The sequence below is a fragment of the Otolemur garnettii genome, unplaced genomic scaffold, assembly GCF_000181295.1.
Source record: "Otolemur garnettii isolate 467f Iridium unplaced genomic scaffold, OtoGar3 scaffold00008, whole genome shotgun sequence".
Classification (NCBI taxonomy): Eukaryota; Metazoa; Chordata; class Mammalia; order Primates; family Galagidae; genus Otolemur; species Otolemur garnettii.
The window spans coordinates 13,557,338-13,576,315 of NW_003852403.1; the positions used below are offsets into that span (position 1 = coordinate 13,557,338).

An 18,978-nucleotide genomic window follows, 5' to 3' on the forward strand; every position below is an offset into this window, starting at 1 on the left:
GGACATTCCACAGTTTCCAGGTAGGTGGACATTGTGGACAGGTAGGTGGACATTATAGAACACAGAAGCAAGAGGAGCTGGCCTCTGGAAAAGGCACTGCCCCCAGCTTCCCCGCCCCAGATTCAAGCTGAAAACCCCATATGTGTGACCCCAACCATGTCCACAGAGAGTCAAGCCAGTAGTCACCCCCCATGCTGTCCTTCCCCAAACCCCAAGGGATCCCAGAGCACACTGAGCCCCAGGAGGATAGGTTTCAAGGCAATACCCACCCACTTAAGCCATTCCCTGTCTCTGACACCTAGGAAAAGGTAATTCAGCAGAAAGGGCCCAGTGTTGTATCTTCAAATCAATAAGAGAGAAACCAAGGATTCTCCTCTATCCTGGGACCATCATGATGTTGGTTTACTCCCCCTTTGCATTCCAAACTGTCTTTGGGTGTCCTTGTGTGTATGGAGTGTGTGAATGGTTTCTATCCTTTTGTCTTTCTTGATTTGGGTACAGCTTTGAGTCCCTGCAAATAATAAGGTATTTTATGTCTCTTTTCACAAAATAAATAAATAAAGTCAACTTGCAATGTACACATTGCCGATGTCCTGAGAAGTCCCAAAGGTCCATTCTCGATAAGATCCTCAGAGAGTGGAGACATGGCCTTGGCCCCAGAGGCACAGCCAGGGAAGATGAAGTTGTCTGTCCACACCAGGAGGTCCTGAGGGAGAGCCCTGGATGGAGGTGGCAGGCCTCCAGCCCCAGTGGGGAACTGAGGAGGGAGCTGGGTGGAGGGTGGGAAAGAATGGCCATACTTCTGGGCCTGCCAGAAATATCACGGCCCCACTCTGCCCCAAAGTCAAGTCTTCAGAACTGCACCACTTCTTGGACTGTAAAACCAAGAGCGGAGACCTCCTTGAGTGACTGAAATCCATGTTGATAAGAGACCCAATATCTCAAATACACTGATTATACCAAATCCCACAAGATGGCTACTGTTCTCACCTTTCCAAACAGTGGCTTCCTGCCAGGACATATTCTTCACAGCAACTCCAGCCAGACCAGATCTTGTACTTCCCTGGTGTCCATTTACTCCAACCAGAACTCAGCCCTCTGGGTTTGGTTGTATCTGACACAGACGTTATCCAGGAAATCAGAAATGGCTGGGCGGTTCTTGGTGATTTCCTGCCAGCTCTGAGGTGGTACTGAGTTCTGCTCCTGGGTTTGGGATAGGCGTAGGGAAGGGCTTCCACTTTGGAGATACTCACTGCTTGGTCATCAGGCCCCTGGCCCCCCAGGAAAGGTGTCAGGGCCTAGGAAGGATTTTCAAATCTAGCCTCTTCTCAGAGACGGGGTAAGGGCTGCTATTTACGCTGCTTCTGGACACGGGGCAAGAACACTGGTGGTTTCTCAGATTGATTCCACATGGGGTTCAAAGCAAAAAGCCCATGGGGCACTGTGGGCTGCCGCGTGGCCACCTAGTCCTGATCTTTCTGGGAGAAGTCTCCTTTTCCTGTCCTTTCTCTCTGCCGGGAGCCAATTGCTCCCTGCTGGTTTCCCCAGCCTCCCTCAGCCCAGACTGCTTCAGGGGCACAGTCCTGCAGAAACAGAACCAAAAACACAGCCACAAAACAAGAAAGACACTAAGCCATAAATAACCTAAAATCCCCAAATAAAACACCCGGCCCATCCTAAGTTGAGCAATACTCTTCCCAGAGCCCTAAAGGCAGAATTCCAGACACTAGTTGTAGCCATGGTGACCAGCTGGCTGACCTCTGTCCATGAGGGAGAAGGCAGCCTTCTCAGGGGAGGGGTGTGCATCCTGGTGTGACTTCTCCCCCAGGAGCACTCTGTACTTTCTTCTTGGCCCTACTCAAGTTGAGGACTGGCTAGAAATGGCAGGACTGTGAGCTGCCTTTTGCCTCTAGGGACCATAGCTGCTTCTACCAGCCAGGCCCCAGGCAGCCTTCAAATATGGACAGGGAGCCAGCCAAGCCAGCGGTGCCCTTGGCCACACCATTTCAAAACATCCTGCCTGCCAGCGTGAGGATGTGGAGGGGTGGGTCAGAGGTGGTAGCCACGAAAATCCAAGGTGGGCAGAGGCTTTGGACTCTGCAGTTCTGAATCTGTTTAGCTCCAAACCTGGGCAGGACACCGTGCCATTGCCCTCCACCGTGTTTTCTCCCCTGCCTCTCCAAATAGTCCTAAAAATGCAATTAAAGGCTCCTTATCAGCTGTGTGATACAGACAAACACCGTGGGGAAAAAGCAACAGGAAAGCCTGTCTGTGTGTGTGTGTTTTATGTTTTGAAGATGTTTTTCTGTGTGTGTGGCTTGCACATTATGTATATCTTTATATTTGTTTGTGCTCTATTGCTGTAGACAGGGCTGAGACCCATCCGTAGCCAGAACAGCCATCCTGTTTATGGAAATATTGTTCTGTACCTGTAGGTAAACAGCCACTGTCACATTATAAGCCTCAAATGCCACCCCTGATGCCTTGGGCTGTCCCTCCATCTCTCCAAGGGCCCAGCCATACAGGCTTCTCCAAATTTAGAACAAAAGGGTTACAGTGATACAGCAGGGGGGCTGCTGTGACTGGCAGGTGACTATGCCCCTTCTGGTTGTTAAACATTTGGACTCTGGCCCACAGGGTCTCTGTGTATTAATGTGTGTGTGTGTGTAAGAAAGAGAGAGAGAGAGAAGGAGAGGGAGAGGGGAAGAGAGAGGCATGTCAATAGGCCTGGGCCTGCCTAGGCCTGATCAGAAGGCTGTAGCCCCTCAGGTCCAGGTGTGACAGTCCACAAAGGGACCAGGCACTGTCCTGTTCTCAGAGACACCCCAGGGCCTGTGGCTGCTGGGGGGACGCTAGCTGGCCGGGGGCCTACTGCTACAGCAAGGGCTGCCTGCTCACGGGGCAGCGTCCCAGCTGCCCTTGGTGAGGGCTGCATCTCACCACTGGCCTGGGTGTGAGGAAGGCAGGGCGGGCCTTTTACCAGGAGGGGTACACAGGGCTCCGGGTCCCCTACGTGACCCAGAAGGTGCCCCGTTCCTCCAGCAGGCTGACGGAGCGGTTGGTGAGGGAGGCGGCATCCCGTGCCAATTTGTAGCCGAAGAGGTGCATGGCAGGGCCACAGGCGGCCTGCACCACCTGGGCCAGCTTGAAGGGCATGCTGAAGCGCCACTTCTCGAACTGCTCTGAGGAGTTCTTCTGGGTGGAATAGATGCCGCTGCTGTCGCGGACTGCCTGTGTGTTCTTCTGGATCCAGTCCTCCACCTGCGGGGTCAGGGGGATGCCTGCGAAGCGGTACATCTCGCGGGCCTTCTGCAGGGGCCTGCGCGCCACGTCCTCGTAGCGCACCAGCATGTAGCGGCCCCGCAGCCAGGGCGGCTGCTGCAGGCCCAGCTCGGCCGACAGGCGGATGCTCTCGCAGTTGCCCCGCAGCCGCTGCACCTCCTCCTCTCGCAGCCGGTCTTCCCCCTCTGCGAGCCACTTCTTCCAGGTCTCGTACTTGCCTGCGAAGGCCACCATGCGGGAGGCCAGCACGGCCCGGGGGTCGCGCACCAGCTGGATGACCCGCAGGTCCAGCCGGGGGTCCTCGGCCAGCGGCTGCAGGAACTCCAGCTGGCGGATGCGCACGGCCTTGAGGGCCATGTGCTCCTTGCGGCGGCAGGCCTCGGCGGCCAGCGTCACGTTGAGGGGCCCGCAGCGGCGGTTCTTGCAGTGGTACTTCTCAAAGACCTTCTTGACGAAGGGCGTGCAGACGGGGTCCTCGCAGAGCGAGCGGCTGGAGCCCCTGCGGAACATGAAGTGGGTCAGGTGATCCTCGGGCAGGGGCGTGATGAAGTGCTCCAGGACGTACAGGTCGCACAGGAAGAGCTGCTTCAGCACGTCGCGGTACACCAGGGCTGAGGCCGCGGCGCTGGCGCCTCCCGACTCGAAGGCCACCGTGCGCTCGATGTGCCACAGCGGCTCGAAGAGGTAGAAGATGTTGCCCTGCTGGTTGAAGAACTCGCCCACGAACGAGGAGCCGGTGCGGGTGGTGGCCATGAGGAGCACGTGGCGCCGGGGCCGGCCGGGCTGGGGCGCCTCCGCCTCCTTCTCCTCCCGCGCGGCCTCAGCTGCTGGCTCCACGCCCAGCTGCAGGCTGACATTGCGAAGGCGGCTCTGCAGCTGGGAAAAGGCTGAATCCAGCTCGGTCAGGGACAGGAGGGACGCGTTCTCAGCCAAGACCAGGGCTGGATCTGTGCTGTTGGCATCTGCCAGGGTTTGGGGGATCTGCTTCAGCTTGTCCGAGACTCTGTGAGAACAAAGGAAGACCATGGTCAGAGGCTGAATGGGGACCCCATCTCCTGCGCAGCTCCCACGAGTCTTCCAAGCAGACCACCCAAAGGCAGTCTTAGTTGGGCTTCCCCCAAAGCAGACTCTGAGACAAGGACCTGAGTGTAAGTAGTTCCTCTGGGACATGATCTTAGGAAGAACCGGGGAGAGGCAGGAAAAGGAGTCCACGAGGCTGTGCTGCTAGGGAGCAGGCTGCCCTGAAGGCAGATGAGGCGCACTCTGACTGCAGAACTCTGGGAGACGTCTGCTCCCTGGTACTCCCGGCTTGCCAGCGTGCAGGCGCAGTGAAAGCTCCCAGGTGCAGAGTTACAGGGGCTTACAGTAGGACCCAGTAGGCACGAACCAGAACAGTTCATGCTGAGTGACCAGGTGGGGCACTGACAGCATGTGCTACACAGCTCTGTCTTCACTGGTGCTTTGGCTGACCTACCCATCCTGGCTGATGCTTTCTTGCAGGGCTTGTGCCTGGGCGGAGAACAGGTCTAAGAAATCTTTCTACATCTACTAGGCCCACTGCACACAGCAATAACCTGACCACTCAAGGGGGCTGGGGGCATCCCCAGGGTGCCTATTTGAGGGACATTCCCCAGAAGTTGAACAATATATAACCCAGGAGGCTGCACAGGCCCAGAGTATCCTGCCTTTCCATGGGCTCATTGTCACACATGACATGAGACTTGTATAGAGGATGTGCTGCTGACACTAGGTGTCATTCTAGGGCAAGAAGTAAGCTGATAGTAATAGTCGCAGCCCGCAAATAATGGACACCAACTATTGCTAGGCACTGGGCTAAATGCCTTTACATTTTCTTATTTAACCTTTATAATAAGGCAGGTCCCATTAACCTGAACAGAAGACTCAGAAAAGTGAAGTATTGGTATTATCAGTGTTTTCTAAAGCTTCTCCTTTCTCTTACACCTGCCATCTCTCCTAACTTTGGGCATCTAATTCATCTCTGAACTGGTAATTCCCTTAATTTCTAACTTAGTAAGTGCCTTTCTTATAGAACCTGAATTTATTTAGGAGACAGGGATTGAGTGCAGTGGCACCATCATGGCTCACTGTAGCTTCTAAACTCCTTGGCTCAAGTGATCCTCCTGCCAAGCCTCCCAAATAGCTGGGACTATTGGGACACTTGGCTATTTTTAAAATTTTTCTTTGGCTGGGCATGGTGGCTCGCACCTAAAATCCTAGCAGTCTGGGAGGCTGAGGTGGGAGGATCGTTTGAGCTCAGGAGTTTGAGACCAGCCATGCAATCAAGACCCCCATCTCTACTAAAGACAGAAAAATCTGCTGGGCATTGTGGTGGGCACCTGTAGTCCTAGCTACTTGGGAGGCTGAGGCAGGAGGATTGCTTGAGCCCTAGAGTTTGAGGTTGTTGTCAGCTCAGCTAAGGCCAAAGCACTCTGGCCTGGGCAATTGAGTGAAACTTGGACTTAATAAAAACATTTTTTTTTTTTTTTTGGTAGAGATAGGGTTTTGTATGTTGCCAGAGTGGTCTCATACTTTTGGCCTCAAAAACTCCTGCTCAGTGCCCCAAAGTGCTGAGACTATAGCCATGAGCCACTGCATCAGGCTAGAACCCCTTCTTAACGACTAATGTGCCTCCTTGGATTTTTTATTTTTTTTTTGAGACAGAGTCTCATTATGTCGCCCTCTGTAGAGCGCTGTGGCGTCACAGTTCACAGCAACCTCCAACTCTTGGGCTTAAGCCAATGGTTCTCAACCTGTGGGTCGGAACTGTATTAAAGGGCTGCAGTATCAGGAAGGTTGAGAACCACAGGCTCATGTGATTCTCTTGCCTCAGCCTCCTGAGTAGCTGAGACTACAGGTGCCCGCCACAATACCCAGCTATTTTTTGTTGCAGTTGTCATTGTTGTTTAGCAGGCCGGGGCCGGGCTCAAATCCACTAGCTTCGGTGTATGTGACCGGCTCCCTATTCACTGATACTGAGCTACCTCCTTGTATTGTAAAATCTTTCTGGTAATGCATTGGAAATTTTTTTTTGTAGATTAGTAAAAGTGCCTTCCTGTTTCCATGTTCCTTTATTCAAAGCTAATAGGTGCTTTCCTTCATTTTCCAGTAACTAGGCATAAAAATCATGTTGCTTTATAGTTTTAAAAACATTTTAGATATTTTTATCGATGAGCTTTCTTAATGTCACTGTCTTCACAGACTACTGACACTGTCAGCTGACTAAAACTGACCCTTTTTGCCTTACCCATGTGGATACACACTTCCTGTCTCTACTTTGCCTAATAATGTTCCTTTGGGTCTGCAAGGTTCTTAAACTGTGCTAGCATTAATGATGTTTGCAACTTTTTTTTTTTTGGAGACAGTCTTCCTTTGTTGTCTAGGCTAGAGCGCAGTGTTGTCATTGTAGCTCACAACAAACTCAAACCCCCCGGCTCAAGCAAATCTCCTGTATCAGCCTCCCAAGTAGCTGGGATGGCAGGTGTGCTTCATGACACCCTGTTTTTGTAAAGATGGGGTCTCACTCCTGCTTAGGCTGGCCTCAAGGGATCTTCCCACTTCGGCCTCCCAGAGTGCTGGGATTACGGGCGTGAGCCACTACGTTCGGCCAGATGTTCTGCACAATTTAACTCACTAGCAGAAATGCAATGTTGGACCTTTGAACCCCTAGAACAAAATTGTTTAAATTGACAGTTGCAGAATTGTGGTGTTTTACATTGATCTTTTGCTAATGCAGTTAACAGTCTATTTGCATGACTTAATAAAACCTTGAATCATTTGTTTTAAATAGAAAGAAACGTGAAGTATCTTGCCTAAAAAGGCCAAGGCAGAGGACTCCAATCCAGGAGTCCAGAGTCCAGGTCTCACCCTGTGCAGTTACGAGGATGTGTAACTGTCTGGGACACGGAGGGGCCTGGTGAAGACTGGTTGAAGAAAAGCATTTGCAAGTCCACAGAGAGTCTTGCAGCCACCTCTCCATCCCCCCCCCCGACCTTGGTAAGAAAACTTGTGCAAGTGTCCCTCACCTTGATATGATTTTATTTTCCTTTTCAATGAAGACAAAAACTATCACCACAAAAGCCAAGAAAAGGGCATATTTGCCCCGCATCCTCAGGCTGTGCATAAAGTCCCGGCAGTCCTGGGGCAAAGAGAATCCCTTCTCCATGGGGAAAGGTGGGGACTCCTCAGGCTGGTCGCGGTCACTCAGCTCAGGAACATCACTTGGGACCCAGGCTGTCTCTTTTGTCTTCAGGTGGGGGACACCCCTGTCCTGTGGAGAGACAGGCAGTTAGAACACCCATGTCTGTAGACATGGAACATGGAGGATGCATCTTCACCAGACTTTTCAGCCAGGAGCCCAGGCCCATTCTCCAGACAGATATGGCCCCCACAGACTTGAGGTCTCTTTGAGTAGGTCATTTAAAATGAACTCTCCAATTCCTCTATCCACCTCCTCAATTTCTCCCTTGACTTCACAGGTCAAAAGCATGCATATATGCAAAAGAATATTCCTTGCAGCATAAACATTTCTAACAGCAAAAGACTGCACACACCTACATTTAAAGATGAGGGCATGGCCACGCAATAGATTTTGTGACCACATAAAATAATAAGGTGGATCTATAAATGCTACATGAAAAATCGAGAAATACTTTTTTTTTTTGAGACAGAGTCTTACTATGTCACCCCAACTACAGTGCTGTGGTGTCATAGCTCACAGCAACCTCAAAATCTTGGGCTTGAGCGATCCTCTTGCCTCAGCCTCCCAAGTGTCTGAGACTACATATGGCCATCACAATACCCAGCTAAATGTTCTGTCTTTAGTAGAGATAGGGTCTCCCTGCTCTTGCTCAGGCTGGTCTTGAACTCCTGAGCTCAAGCAATCCACCTGCCTCAGCCTCCTAGAGTGCTAGGATTACAGGCGTGAGCCACCGTGCCCAGCCACAAAATAAATTTTTCTTTTAAAGTAAAGTATAGACACAGTATGTTTCTGTATGACAGAGTTTTTAAACCTCAGCACTGCTGACATTTCAGACCAGATAATTCTTAGTTGTGGGGGCGTGTCCTGTGTGTTACAGAATGTTTAATGGCATCCTTGGCCTTTACCCACTAGAAGCCAGCAGCACCCCATTTGTGACCATCATAAATGTCTCCAGACATTGTCAAATGTCCCCTGGGGGTAGGGAGGTGAAGGATACAAAATCATCCTGGGTCGTGAATCTCTGATGTAGCACGATTCCATTTGGAAAAAAAGTAGGAAAAAATATAGATGCTGGATACAAATGGGCTGTGACTGCAGGGATACACAGCCATGGTGACCACGGTTGCTTCCAGGAAAGGGGACGAGTGGGTGGAGTGAGAAGGGTGGGTGAGTCTGATGTTTACTGAGAGCCCTGTACATTGTTAGACGTTGTACCATGTGTATGTATAAATTTCTAAAAGTCAACTAAAGAGAAAAAAAAATCATAGCAAATAAATTCTACCAAAATCTCTAACCCAGCCTTAATCTTAAACTCTCCAATTTCTGGACAAGCTAAATTAGGGCTCCCTACAGCCCCACCACTATACAAAGATCCCATTGGTACCTGATACTCTGTCATAAAGTAACAACTATACAATACTGAATTTCCCTTCGCAGGGGACGAGGAGTTTGTCTGGGCTTCTGATTATCCCTTAGCCTGGGCTAGGATTGTAAGAGATACTCAGAACACAGTGGCTGAATGACAGATGGATAAAGGAATATATCACCCTCAGCTAAAGCCATAGGTACTTTTTAAAGCCAGAACAATTACAACATTGCCCCATGGAGCCTGAGTCGCTGTTTTTTTAATTCACCCTCATCACTGTGGCATGCCCTGTTCCACACTAGTGCTCCACTTTCTACACAGCACCCCCTTCCAAAAGTCTCTCTCCTTTCTCCATAAGGACACTCATGCATGGGGACAACCTGCTCCAACTTGGAGTTTGGAAACATCTTACTGTTTGTGACCTGGCACAGGGCACCCAGGTCCAACTGTGGCTTGCCACTACTGCTTGTCCCACATTTTGGATAAGATGGGTTTTCCCCAAGGGCAGCAGCTGATGTTGACACAGGAGAGTGGGAGGGCAGGAAGGAAAGTCTCCCAGGGCTGTGCTTTCATCACATAGTGAAGTGGCTTCAGGGACAGCCAGAAACATCTGCCCTTTAGGGAAAGCAGTGAGGTGGGTGGGTGAGCAGATGGGCACCCTGGCAGTGGGAGTGGAGGTCCCCAGGCTGTGGTGGGCAGAGGGTGCTGGGGGTACTCCTGAGTATGGATGAGTAAACAGGGGCCCAGGAGGGAATTTGGCCACAGGACAGCTCCAGGGAAACTGGAACAGACCTGCCTCTTCCTGGTTCTCTTGGGCCTTTCTCATGAGCTCACTGAGCAATGGCTTACCTCTCTGTGCCAGGTGCCACGTGCCACGCTAAGCATTGGCTTTCCTCATCAGATTCTCAACAAAGTCCCGCTAGGTAGCAATTAGCTCATTTTACAGATGAATAAACTGAGGTTGAGAGAGGTTAAGTAACCTGCCCAGGGTTCCTCTAACAGCAGCCCCCGACCGCCCCACCCAGGCCCAGGTCATGAGTCTCTAGGTACACTCCAGGGACCCCTATCATAGACTACAGCTGAGTATTTGCACTCCTTCCCTAGACTTTGTAGTTGGGACTGGCACCTAGAATATCACTTGGCACATACCAGCTGTCCAACAAATCACTGGTGAGAGCATATGTGGAGACTGGTGCCCAGTGGGCTCCTGGCATGAGTGTGTAGGATGACCAGTGGGGCCAAATTCCCCACAGTGTAGCCTGTCTGGGGTGGGAGCCTGTCCCACTGAGTGGGTGAAACTCAGCATTGAGCCTTCAGAGCATGAGGTGTTGAAATCCTGACTTTCTGCCCTCTTGGCACTCTCAGCTGCAAGTTCCTAGATTTGATGATATGAGGGAAGCAGATGGAGCTCAGGTCGGAAGTGCTGGGTTCTAATCCTGCCTATGCCTCTGCCATGCTGTGCACCCTTGTATAAATCACTTAACTTCTCTGGCCCTCTGTCTGTTCACCTGTAGCATGAAAAGGGGAGCCCCTACTACATTAGATTGCTGTGAGGACCATATCTGGTGCACAATAACGTTCATTAAAAAAGAGAGGAGTGAAAAGGCAGGGTGGGTGGGGGCATGTGCCCTAACTGCCCTTTCTCTTCTGGGTCTAGCACCTTTGGTAAGATTTAGAAATTAAAATGTCTTCATGACAGACTCCTGAACCTCTTCCTACTCTCCCTTTTCCAAGGACTATTTCTATTTCGAGTTGTTATCCCAGCCTCCTCAGCCCCAGAATACAAGGTTCAAAGATCCTTCCTGACATTGCCCTAAAAGGAAGCAGAAGGGTGGAAACTCTGACATGAAGCACAAGGCAGGCTGCTGGCTGCTTTGTCCTGGCCCAGGCCTGCTGCCCTCTGCTTAGCTTTGGAAGCCAAGCAGGCCAGCAGGCAGGCAGGTGGGGGGATTTAGAGGGCATTAGGGCGGTACAGTGTGTCCCAGGGCTAGGAGGTGGAAGAGGGTTAGTGCCAAGAGGTCACAGGGTCATGAAGGGCACAGCTCTAGGATGGGGGTCACTCAGCAAAGCCCCAGGCAGAACCCGCCCTGTTGGAGGCTCTCTGTAAGAAGTGGGACTGTGACATCTGTGACACTGAGTGAAACTTAGTGCCATCTCCTTCCCAAGCTGCACAGCACAAGGGCTAGTTCTGCCTCCCCTGCTTGGCTCATGGGAAGAACTGAGAAACCTCATCCTCCTTCTCTTGGCAGATACCACTCCTGGCCCCGAATACTTACTTGATACTTTTCATCCCCTCAACACCCTAGCAACCATGTAACGGTCCAAGAAAAGGGAGTGTTAGCCTGCCTGGATCCCAGCAGAGGGCACATTTGCGGGGCAGCAGGGCCGACGGTGCGGTGAAGAATGCCAGGGGCACATGCCAGCCCCACTCTGCCTGGGTGTAGAGAGAGTGGGACGGCTCCCGTTGTGCCCAGTGCTCTGCACACTGAGCATGGACACCAGAGGCAGGCAGAGAAGCACAGTGCTGCCTGGCAGCAAGCATCTGGGGAGTGCCCACTGTGTGCCAGGCCCCGGGCAGGTGCTGAGTCACCCAAGGGCACCGCCGTTGGTCAGGCCCTCCAATTGCTGGCAGTAAGGGGTGGGACGTGGGCTCATACACCACCTCTAGCTACCATATGGTTCTCAAAAGCACTGTCATCCCTCTGTCTCACTTCCTCCCACCCCTCAGCCCTCCCTCTCCAGCTGGCTTCTGCCCCCATCCTCTGCATCCCAAGAGCTCAGCAATCTCCTGTAGCTCTAACGTGGCTGCCACGTGGCCTGTCTGGGTCCCTCAGGCTCCAGGCTGCACACTGCCCACTCCCTCCCTGCTGAGGCTTCCCCACGCCCCTCTCCTGCCTCCCTCCTGCCTCTCTGGCTTTCCCAGGCTTGGCCTCCTCTACAGAGCACACACACAGGCAGTCTTCCCACCCAGGCGGGTGAGCACCTGCTCACAGCTGCGCCATCACCCAACTCCTCAGTCACAGGGAAGCTCCTCAGAGGCACAGACAGCACTCGGTCCTGCCAGAGTAGCTCCTGCTTAAAACACCAATGCACTATTCAGAGTAAAACGCAAGCCCTTCAACAGCCTCTGAGAGCCAGACCTTGCTCACCTCACCCACCTCTTCCCCCGAACTCCGAACTCCGGCCCCCTGCCCTGCCGGCCACTCCCTTCATGGAGGCTTCTGCACAGCTGGTCTTCTGGCTGCTTCCTCCTAAGCAGTCAGCCGCAGCTCAAATGTCCCCCCCTCTGGAGTCCCTCCCAGACCCTTGACTCAAAGCCCCCGTCCCTGCCCCTCCCCCTTCATCCTGCCTCATCTCCCTCCTAGATGGAAACACACTGTTAACTGCCTCTTCCATCACGTCCAGGAGGGGACAGCTTCATCTGGCTGTTCCGCCTTTGCATTCCCAGAACTAACTGTACCCGGCACAGAGTAGGCGCTCCACAAATACTTGTTGAATGAATGAGTAAATAAATGAATGAATGCCCTTGCCGATGCCTTTAGCCCAGTGCAACATGCTCAGTCATTCTGAGCTAACAGACAACATGATGAGGAAGAAAGAAAAAGCAGTTGCTCCACATATGAGTGAGCCCTGTGTCCACGCCGCAGGCACGGGCCCCAAGAGCCTGCTATGGGCCTGTGCAAAGAGCTCACCCAGGGAGTGTCGCTATGGACGGATGCCATGGGCGGGTACGGTGGGCAGGCTTCACACCTAGGGCTTCACACGCTTCAGCCTCTTGAGTTCTTTCAGTTTGGAGTCTCTCATAGCCGTGTGCCAGTAAAGGGCAGGCAGAAAACAGCCTGAGGCATCCCCAGACAAACGTCAGTGAGCGAACACCATGGAAAGAAAAGCGGGCTGTGCGCGGAGGCCGGGCAAGCCCCGGCTAGCTGGGACTCGGCTTCCCTTCCCTGCTCTCCCCGGGGGTCTTTCTGCTCAGGCCTCCCTTGTGACTTGGCAAGGTGCCTTGCTAGAGTGAGTTTTCTACTTGGATGGCCTCCAGCCTGGCCTTTCCACTGAGGCCCAAACTGGACTGCAGCCCATCTCTGCCTCCCCTTGGGGAAGGGGGGCTCCAAGCAAGCCGGCTGTGATAAGGAACGGCCCTGCCAGACATTGCATCAGGCAGCAAAACTCCACTCCCCTTGTTCACAGGGGCCAAGAGCACTGTGGGATGGGGCCTCGGCTGTGGCAGGCCCAGCTCACGGCCTTTCCCATGGGCAGGAAGAGGAATTGAGCAGAAGAGCTGAGGGAAGGCAGAAGCTGGTGGTGGAAGAGCTCCAGGCACAGATGGGAGCATGAAAACCCACTGTGGGAGCGCTGCAACCAACCTGGGAGCTGGGAGGCTGCCCCTACCATCTTGTCAAACACCTGGGAAGGGGATTTGCCATTAGTGGCCTCTGAATTCCCAGAGAATGGAGATAGGAGGAGACAGGGAAGTCCCCAGGCCACAGGCACATCAGGACAGGAGAAAGAGTTCAGATGGTGGTCTGCATTGTTGTTTTTTTAAAAAATTTTTTAAATGGAGACAAGTCTCATTTTGTCATCCTCTGTATAGTGCTGTGGCATCACAGATCACAGTAACTCAAACTCTTGGGCTCAAGTGATTCTCTTGCTTCAGCCTCCTGAGGAGCTAGGACTACAGGTACCCGCCACAATGCCCAGCTATTTTTTGTTGTTGTTGTTTGTTTAGCAGGTCTGGGCTGGGTTCAAACTCACCAGCCCCAGTGCATGTGGTGGGTGCCCTAATCACTGAGCAACAGGCACCCTCCCCATACCCCCCCAATTTAGGTAAGCACTTGTCCATCTAGTGGCCTGTCCAGACTAGATTCTATTCTACTTGGGGACACCCTGAGGTGCTCAGGAAACCTTTCCCCAACCCTTGTATCAGGAACTGAATGTCGACCAGAGAGGGAATGCCAGAGGCTGCTGGATGGCCCAGTGAGTGAAGGACAAAGAGGAATGAGAGAGTGAGGATGTGAATGGAGGCTGAGGCTGCTCTGTGCAGCGGAGCGCCCCAGGCTCCAGCTTCCCCTCCCAGGGATGAACTCATCACTAACTTCCTTCTGTCCAACCTCAACCAAGACAGACAGAGCAGATGCAGCCCAAGGCGAAGGTGTGTATAACCTGAGCGTCAGTGGACATCACATAGTTGGGAGGGGTCATAGGCTAGAAGCCACAAGGAGGACACTGGGGCTGCCACAGACTCTCAGAGAACTGGCCACAGCCAGGATAGGTCTCTCTGCCCCTGAGTCCTCTTATGCCTGTGCAAGGTGTAGGCGAGCATACTCTTTTCTTGACCCCATGTGACACAGCTGCATAAAGTTCAGGGCCCCAGAGAAGAGAGCCTCAGACCCCCATCAGCCTGTCACACTGAACCCAGGCTCTGGGCTAGTAGGAGCAGATCCACCCCTCCCAGCTTTGCTGAACTTGCAGGAGCCTCAGTGGAGGCTGGAGTCTGGAATGTTCATGGCCACGCAGCTGGATGGCCTGAGGAGTCTGCTGGCTTATTCAGAACTGACCTGGACATGGACCAAGGTTCATAGCCAAGCATGTGCACTAAGCCCTGGAAATCTAACACACGAGAGGCTCCTTGAGCATCCCGTCAGAGTGCAGAGTGGGTGGGCTGGGGACCTGTAATGCACGATGAAAGCAAGCCACACAGGGCCACAGATGCTGGTGCATAGCTATAGAAATGTAACCTTAGGGGATGATTCTTTTCACTTTATGTTGTCTGAATTTTTGATGACCATGCACTGGCATTGCTTTAATATCCTTTTTTTTTTTTGAGACAGAGCCTAAAGCTGTTGCCTTGGTAGAGTGCTGTGGCATCATAGCTCAGCAACCTCCAATTCCTGGGCTCAAGTGATTCTCTTGCCTCAGCCTCCCAAGTATCTGGGACTACAGGTGCCTGCCACAATGCCCGGTTATCTTTTGGTTGTAGTTGTTGTTGTTTGGTAGGCCTAGGCTGGATTTGAACCTGCCAGCTCTGGTGTATGTGGCTGGAGCCTTAGCTGCTTGAGCTATAGGCACCGAGCCAATATATATATATTTATAGATAAGACTCTCACTCTCTTGCTCAGGCTAGAGTTCCATAGCATCATAGCTCATAGCAACCTTAAACTTCTGGGTCCAGGCAATTCTGCCTCAGCCTCCCAAGTATCTGGGAATACAGGTACCTGCCACAATGCCAGGCTGGTTTTTCTTTTTTTTGAGACAGAGTCTCAATATGTCGCCCTCGGTAGAGTGTCACAGCTCACAGCAACCTCAAACTCTTGGGCTTAAGCAATTTTCTTGTCTCAGCCTCCCAAGTAGCTGGGACTACAGGTATCCACCACAACTCCCAGCTGTTTTTTGTTACAGTTGTTATTGTTGTTTACCTGGCCGGGGCCGGGCTCAAACCAGCCTCAGGGTATGTGGCTGGCACTGTAACCACTGTGCTTTGGGCACCGAGCCTAGTTTTTCTATTTTTAGTAGAGATGGGGAGGAGCAAGTCTTACTCTTGCTCAGGCTGGTTGTGAACTCCTGAGCTCAAGGGATCCACCTGTCTCAGCCTCCCAGAGTGCTAGGATTATAGGCATGAGCCACCACCCCCAGGCCTACTTTAACACTTTTTTAAAACCTAACCTAAATTCTCCAAAGAGGAATGTAAGAGCATTTAGGAAGTGCTTAGTTCCTGTTGAAATGGTCCAAGAAAGAGGAGGCACCTGGGCAAGGCAGTGACAGAGAAGGGAGAGGAAAGACAGACCCGAGAGACGTTCAGGAAGTCAAACAATGGCCAACAAGGATGCCCTCGGAGGGTAACGTGCTTGATGAAGATACGATAGTCACAAAAAGACACATACTGTAGATTCCACTTGTATGAGGAGCCGAAACTAGTCCAATTCAGAGACAGGCATCAGAAGGGTGTTTGTCAGGGCCCCGGAGCTGGGGAGTTAATGTTTAACAAGTACAGAGTTTCAGTTCTGTAAGATGAAGGGGGCTCTAGAGGGGGATAGCAGTGATGATCACACAATAATGGCAATATATTTAATGCCAATGAACTTAAAAATGTGCACTTAAAAGTGGTTAAACTGGTAAGTTTTATGCTACGTATATTTTACCACAATAAAATAAACAAATTGATAAATAAACAAACAAACAGCAGTGCCCGCGAACAAGGGTTAAGGGGAACAGAGACTCTAGGAGGATGCCTGCTGCTTCCTGTCTTGGATGGCAGGCTTGTTCTCCACATAGCAGGCTCAGTAAGTGTTTGCAAAGTGAATGAATGAACTTACGCAGTCTTAAAGGGTTAGCTATTGTTTGTTGTAGATTGGTCTTCTCTCCCCAGGAGCTAGCAGTGTATTGGGCACATATAAGATGCTTAATTAATTTTCCACTGAAAAAAAGAAGACTGGCATTAAGTTAATTTCTCACCCAGAAAGATGCTTATGTTACAATGCTGCACCCCTAAAGCAGGACATACCAGTATCTATACAGTCCATTTTTTTTTTAATCAAGTGTGTGTGTATACATGCATGCACACCCGCAAATACATATAAGGAGGGGAGAAGGGCAGGGGAGATGGAGATTTTGTCAGCAAAAAGCCTGACAAAGTTAGCGGTGATTTTCTCTGTAGCTGTGGGAGCTTTGGGCTGCCTTGCTTTTTCTTATTGTTTTTGAAGCCCTGTGACCTTACCCAAGAACTTAAGCCCGAGTGTGGTTTTCTCATGTGGGATATGGGGACATCTACAGCATCTACTGTGTACTGAGGGTCATGAGAAGTTCAGTGAGATGATGCAGCTAAAATGCCTCACCCAAGCCTCAGATGTGGTGAGTGAGACCAGGAAGGACCTGCGGGCCTTAGTTTTATAGACATGGCAGATTTATTGGCTTGCACCCTGGTGATTATGTGTTGGAATGGGGGAGTCTCAGCCCCCCTCCCCAAACACAAAGATGAATGAAACAGTGATAATCTGACCTGTCCACCAGCTAGTAATGTCCCGTAGGCAGAGCCACTGCCTGGTCATTTACTGGGCAGCATTTGGCCCTGGGCATGTCAGCCTGTCTCTTGCCTTATCTGGGGATAAATTTGCTGACTTTTTGTCCCAGATGCTACAGCTGCCTGTGGCTCTAAGGCAGTAGAATAGTTTAGCTATAGGGAGACTCAGAAACACCACGGCCAGACCAACCCCCAAGCATGTAGTCTCCTCAGCTGCCCTACAGGACAGAGATGCTCACACATTCTGTGGCCAAAAAAGGCCAAGCAGGCCACAGAATGACAGGAGCCATGGGGTGAGGGGTAAAGACAACAGAGCAGCAGCCTTCTGTGGTCCACTCTGACTGCGGTGTGAAGGGTGTGCATTTGGGGCCTAGGTGCAGGGCCTGAACTGAATAGGCCTCAGAGCCATCGGGCTGAGAACAAGTGCCAATGAATTCTGTCCCCAGAACATAAATGTGTTGTCAGCAGCCTTATACAAAGCAGCTTGACTTTCCAATTTTAGTTGTATATTCCTTCTACTGTGCAAGTCTTTTTTTTTTTTTCCCTTTGAGACAGAGTCTCACTCTGTCCATCTAGGTAGAGTGTCATGGCATCATAGCTCACAGCAACCTCAAATTCCTGAGCTCAAGCGATCCTCTTATATCAGCCTCGCAAGTAGCTGAGACTACAGGCACTTGCCACACTGCCTGGCTAATTTTTCTATTTTTAGTAGTGATAGGGTCTCTTTCTTGCTCAGGCTGGTGTTGAACTCCTGAGCTCAAGGGATCCACCCGCCTTGGCCTCCCAGAGTGCTAGAATTATAGGGCTGAACCACCATGACTGGCCCCCACTGTGCAAATCTTTCTGAGAGGTTCAAGAAAAATTTGTCCTATACATCACTCCACCAGTCAAGAGAAGACATGGCTTTTATCCTAAAACTGTAGACTTCTAGGACTAGAAAGAGCTTGGAAATTTTCTTTTCCATTCTTCCTCACTTTTCATTTATAGAAACTTAGGCTCAGAGAGGTGATGTGCTAGACCAAGGTATAAACTGGTGATACAAACCCTGAAACACAACCTAGTTCTCCTGCTTCTCAGGTTAGTGATGCCCCTGCCCAACTTTATCAGCTTGACTCTTAATAGCTTAGCCCACTCTGGAATCTTCAGTATTGGGGTGGCAAATACATGACACTCATTCCTCCATGTAGCAGTCCTATGCCTGGGGCAGACATCACTAATCAATCATCATCCTTTATTTTTCAGCTGTGATTGGATATAACAGGGCCAATCCATTAGAGTTGGCCTGGGAGATAAAACCCAGTGGCCCTCACCAGTTAAGAGGATCCTAACCAGCTCTCAAACAAAATTCCTCATCATCCCTTAGTTTGGGATTCTACTATGTGACATCATTCCACAATGCCTGCCCAAATTCCAACTCTCCTCTTGCTTATATAAACTCTCCATTTAAGCACCTACACCATGTGCACCTAGCCTTTAAGCCTTTATCCCATAAAGCTCGTCGCTGCACAAAACATCATTAACAGGTCGTGTTAACTGTCAAGTTTGCAAAGAGTTCTACTTCTTGAAAAGAATTAGAAGGATGGATGCACCCACTTGGTGTCCTTTGCTTGTCTTGTGGTTTTACGAATGAGAGAGGAGGTGGAGTTATAGTGAGCCTAGAACACTGCCCAGTACTGCTGCCAACTCATTCTAGGCCATAGCTGGCAAAGATCTTGATCTGGATAATTTTACTTCACTGCTCACATGACTCTGGGTTTCTATGAATACAGGCACACCTCACTTTATTGTTCTTCACTCTACTGTGCTTCGCAATAGTGCATTTTTTACAAATTGAAGGTTTGCGGTAATTCCGCATTGAGCAAGTCTATTGGCACCATTTTGCCAAAAGCAGGGATCACTTTGTGTCTCTGTGTTACACTTCAGTGATTCTCACAATATTTCAAACTTCTTATTTTTTAATTTAAAAATACTGATGGGGTACAAATGTTTTTGGCTGCATGGATCGCTTTTTTTTTTTTTTTTTTTTGAGACAGAGCCTCAAGCTATCCCCCTGGGTAGAGTGCCGTGGCACCACAGCTCACAGCAACCTCCAACTCC

The 18,978-nt window shown here is 50.9% G+C and overlaps 1 protein-coding gene across 1 annotated transcript in view; it reads right to left on the reverse strand.

Moving 5' to 3' along the window:
• Positions 1-2,978: 2,978 nt before the first annotated feature.
• The window catches only part of CHST3 (carbohydrate sulfotransferase 3), a 46,323-nt gene continuing 30,323 nt past the window's right edge, over positions 2,979-18,978 (reverse strand). The window contains exons 2-3 of the mRNA XM_003783581.3: positions 7,326-7,570; positions 2,979-4,285 (exon numbers count right to left, since the gene is read on the reverse strand). Coding sequence (XP_003783629.1) covers positions 3,010-4,285; positions 7,326-7,465 — 1,416 coding nt within the window. The 5' untranslated portion in view covers positions 7,466-7,570 and the 3' untranslated portion in view covers positions 2,979-3,009. The remainder of the gene's footprint in view (positions 4,286-7,325; positions 7,571-18,978) is intronic.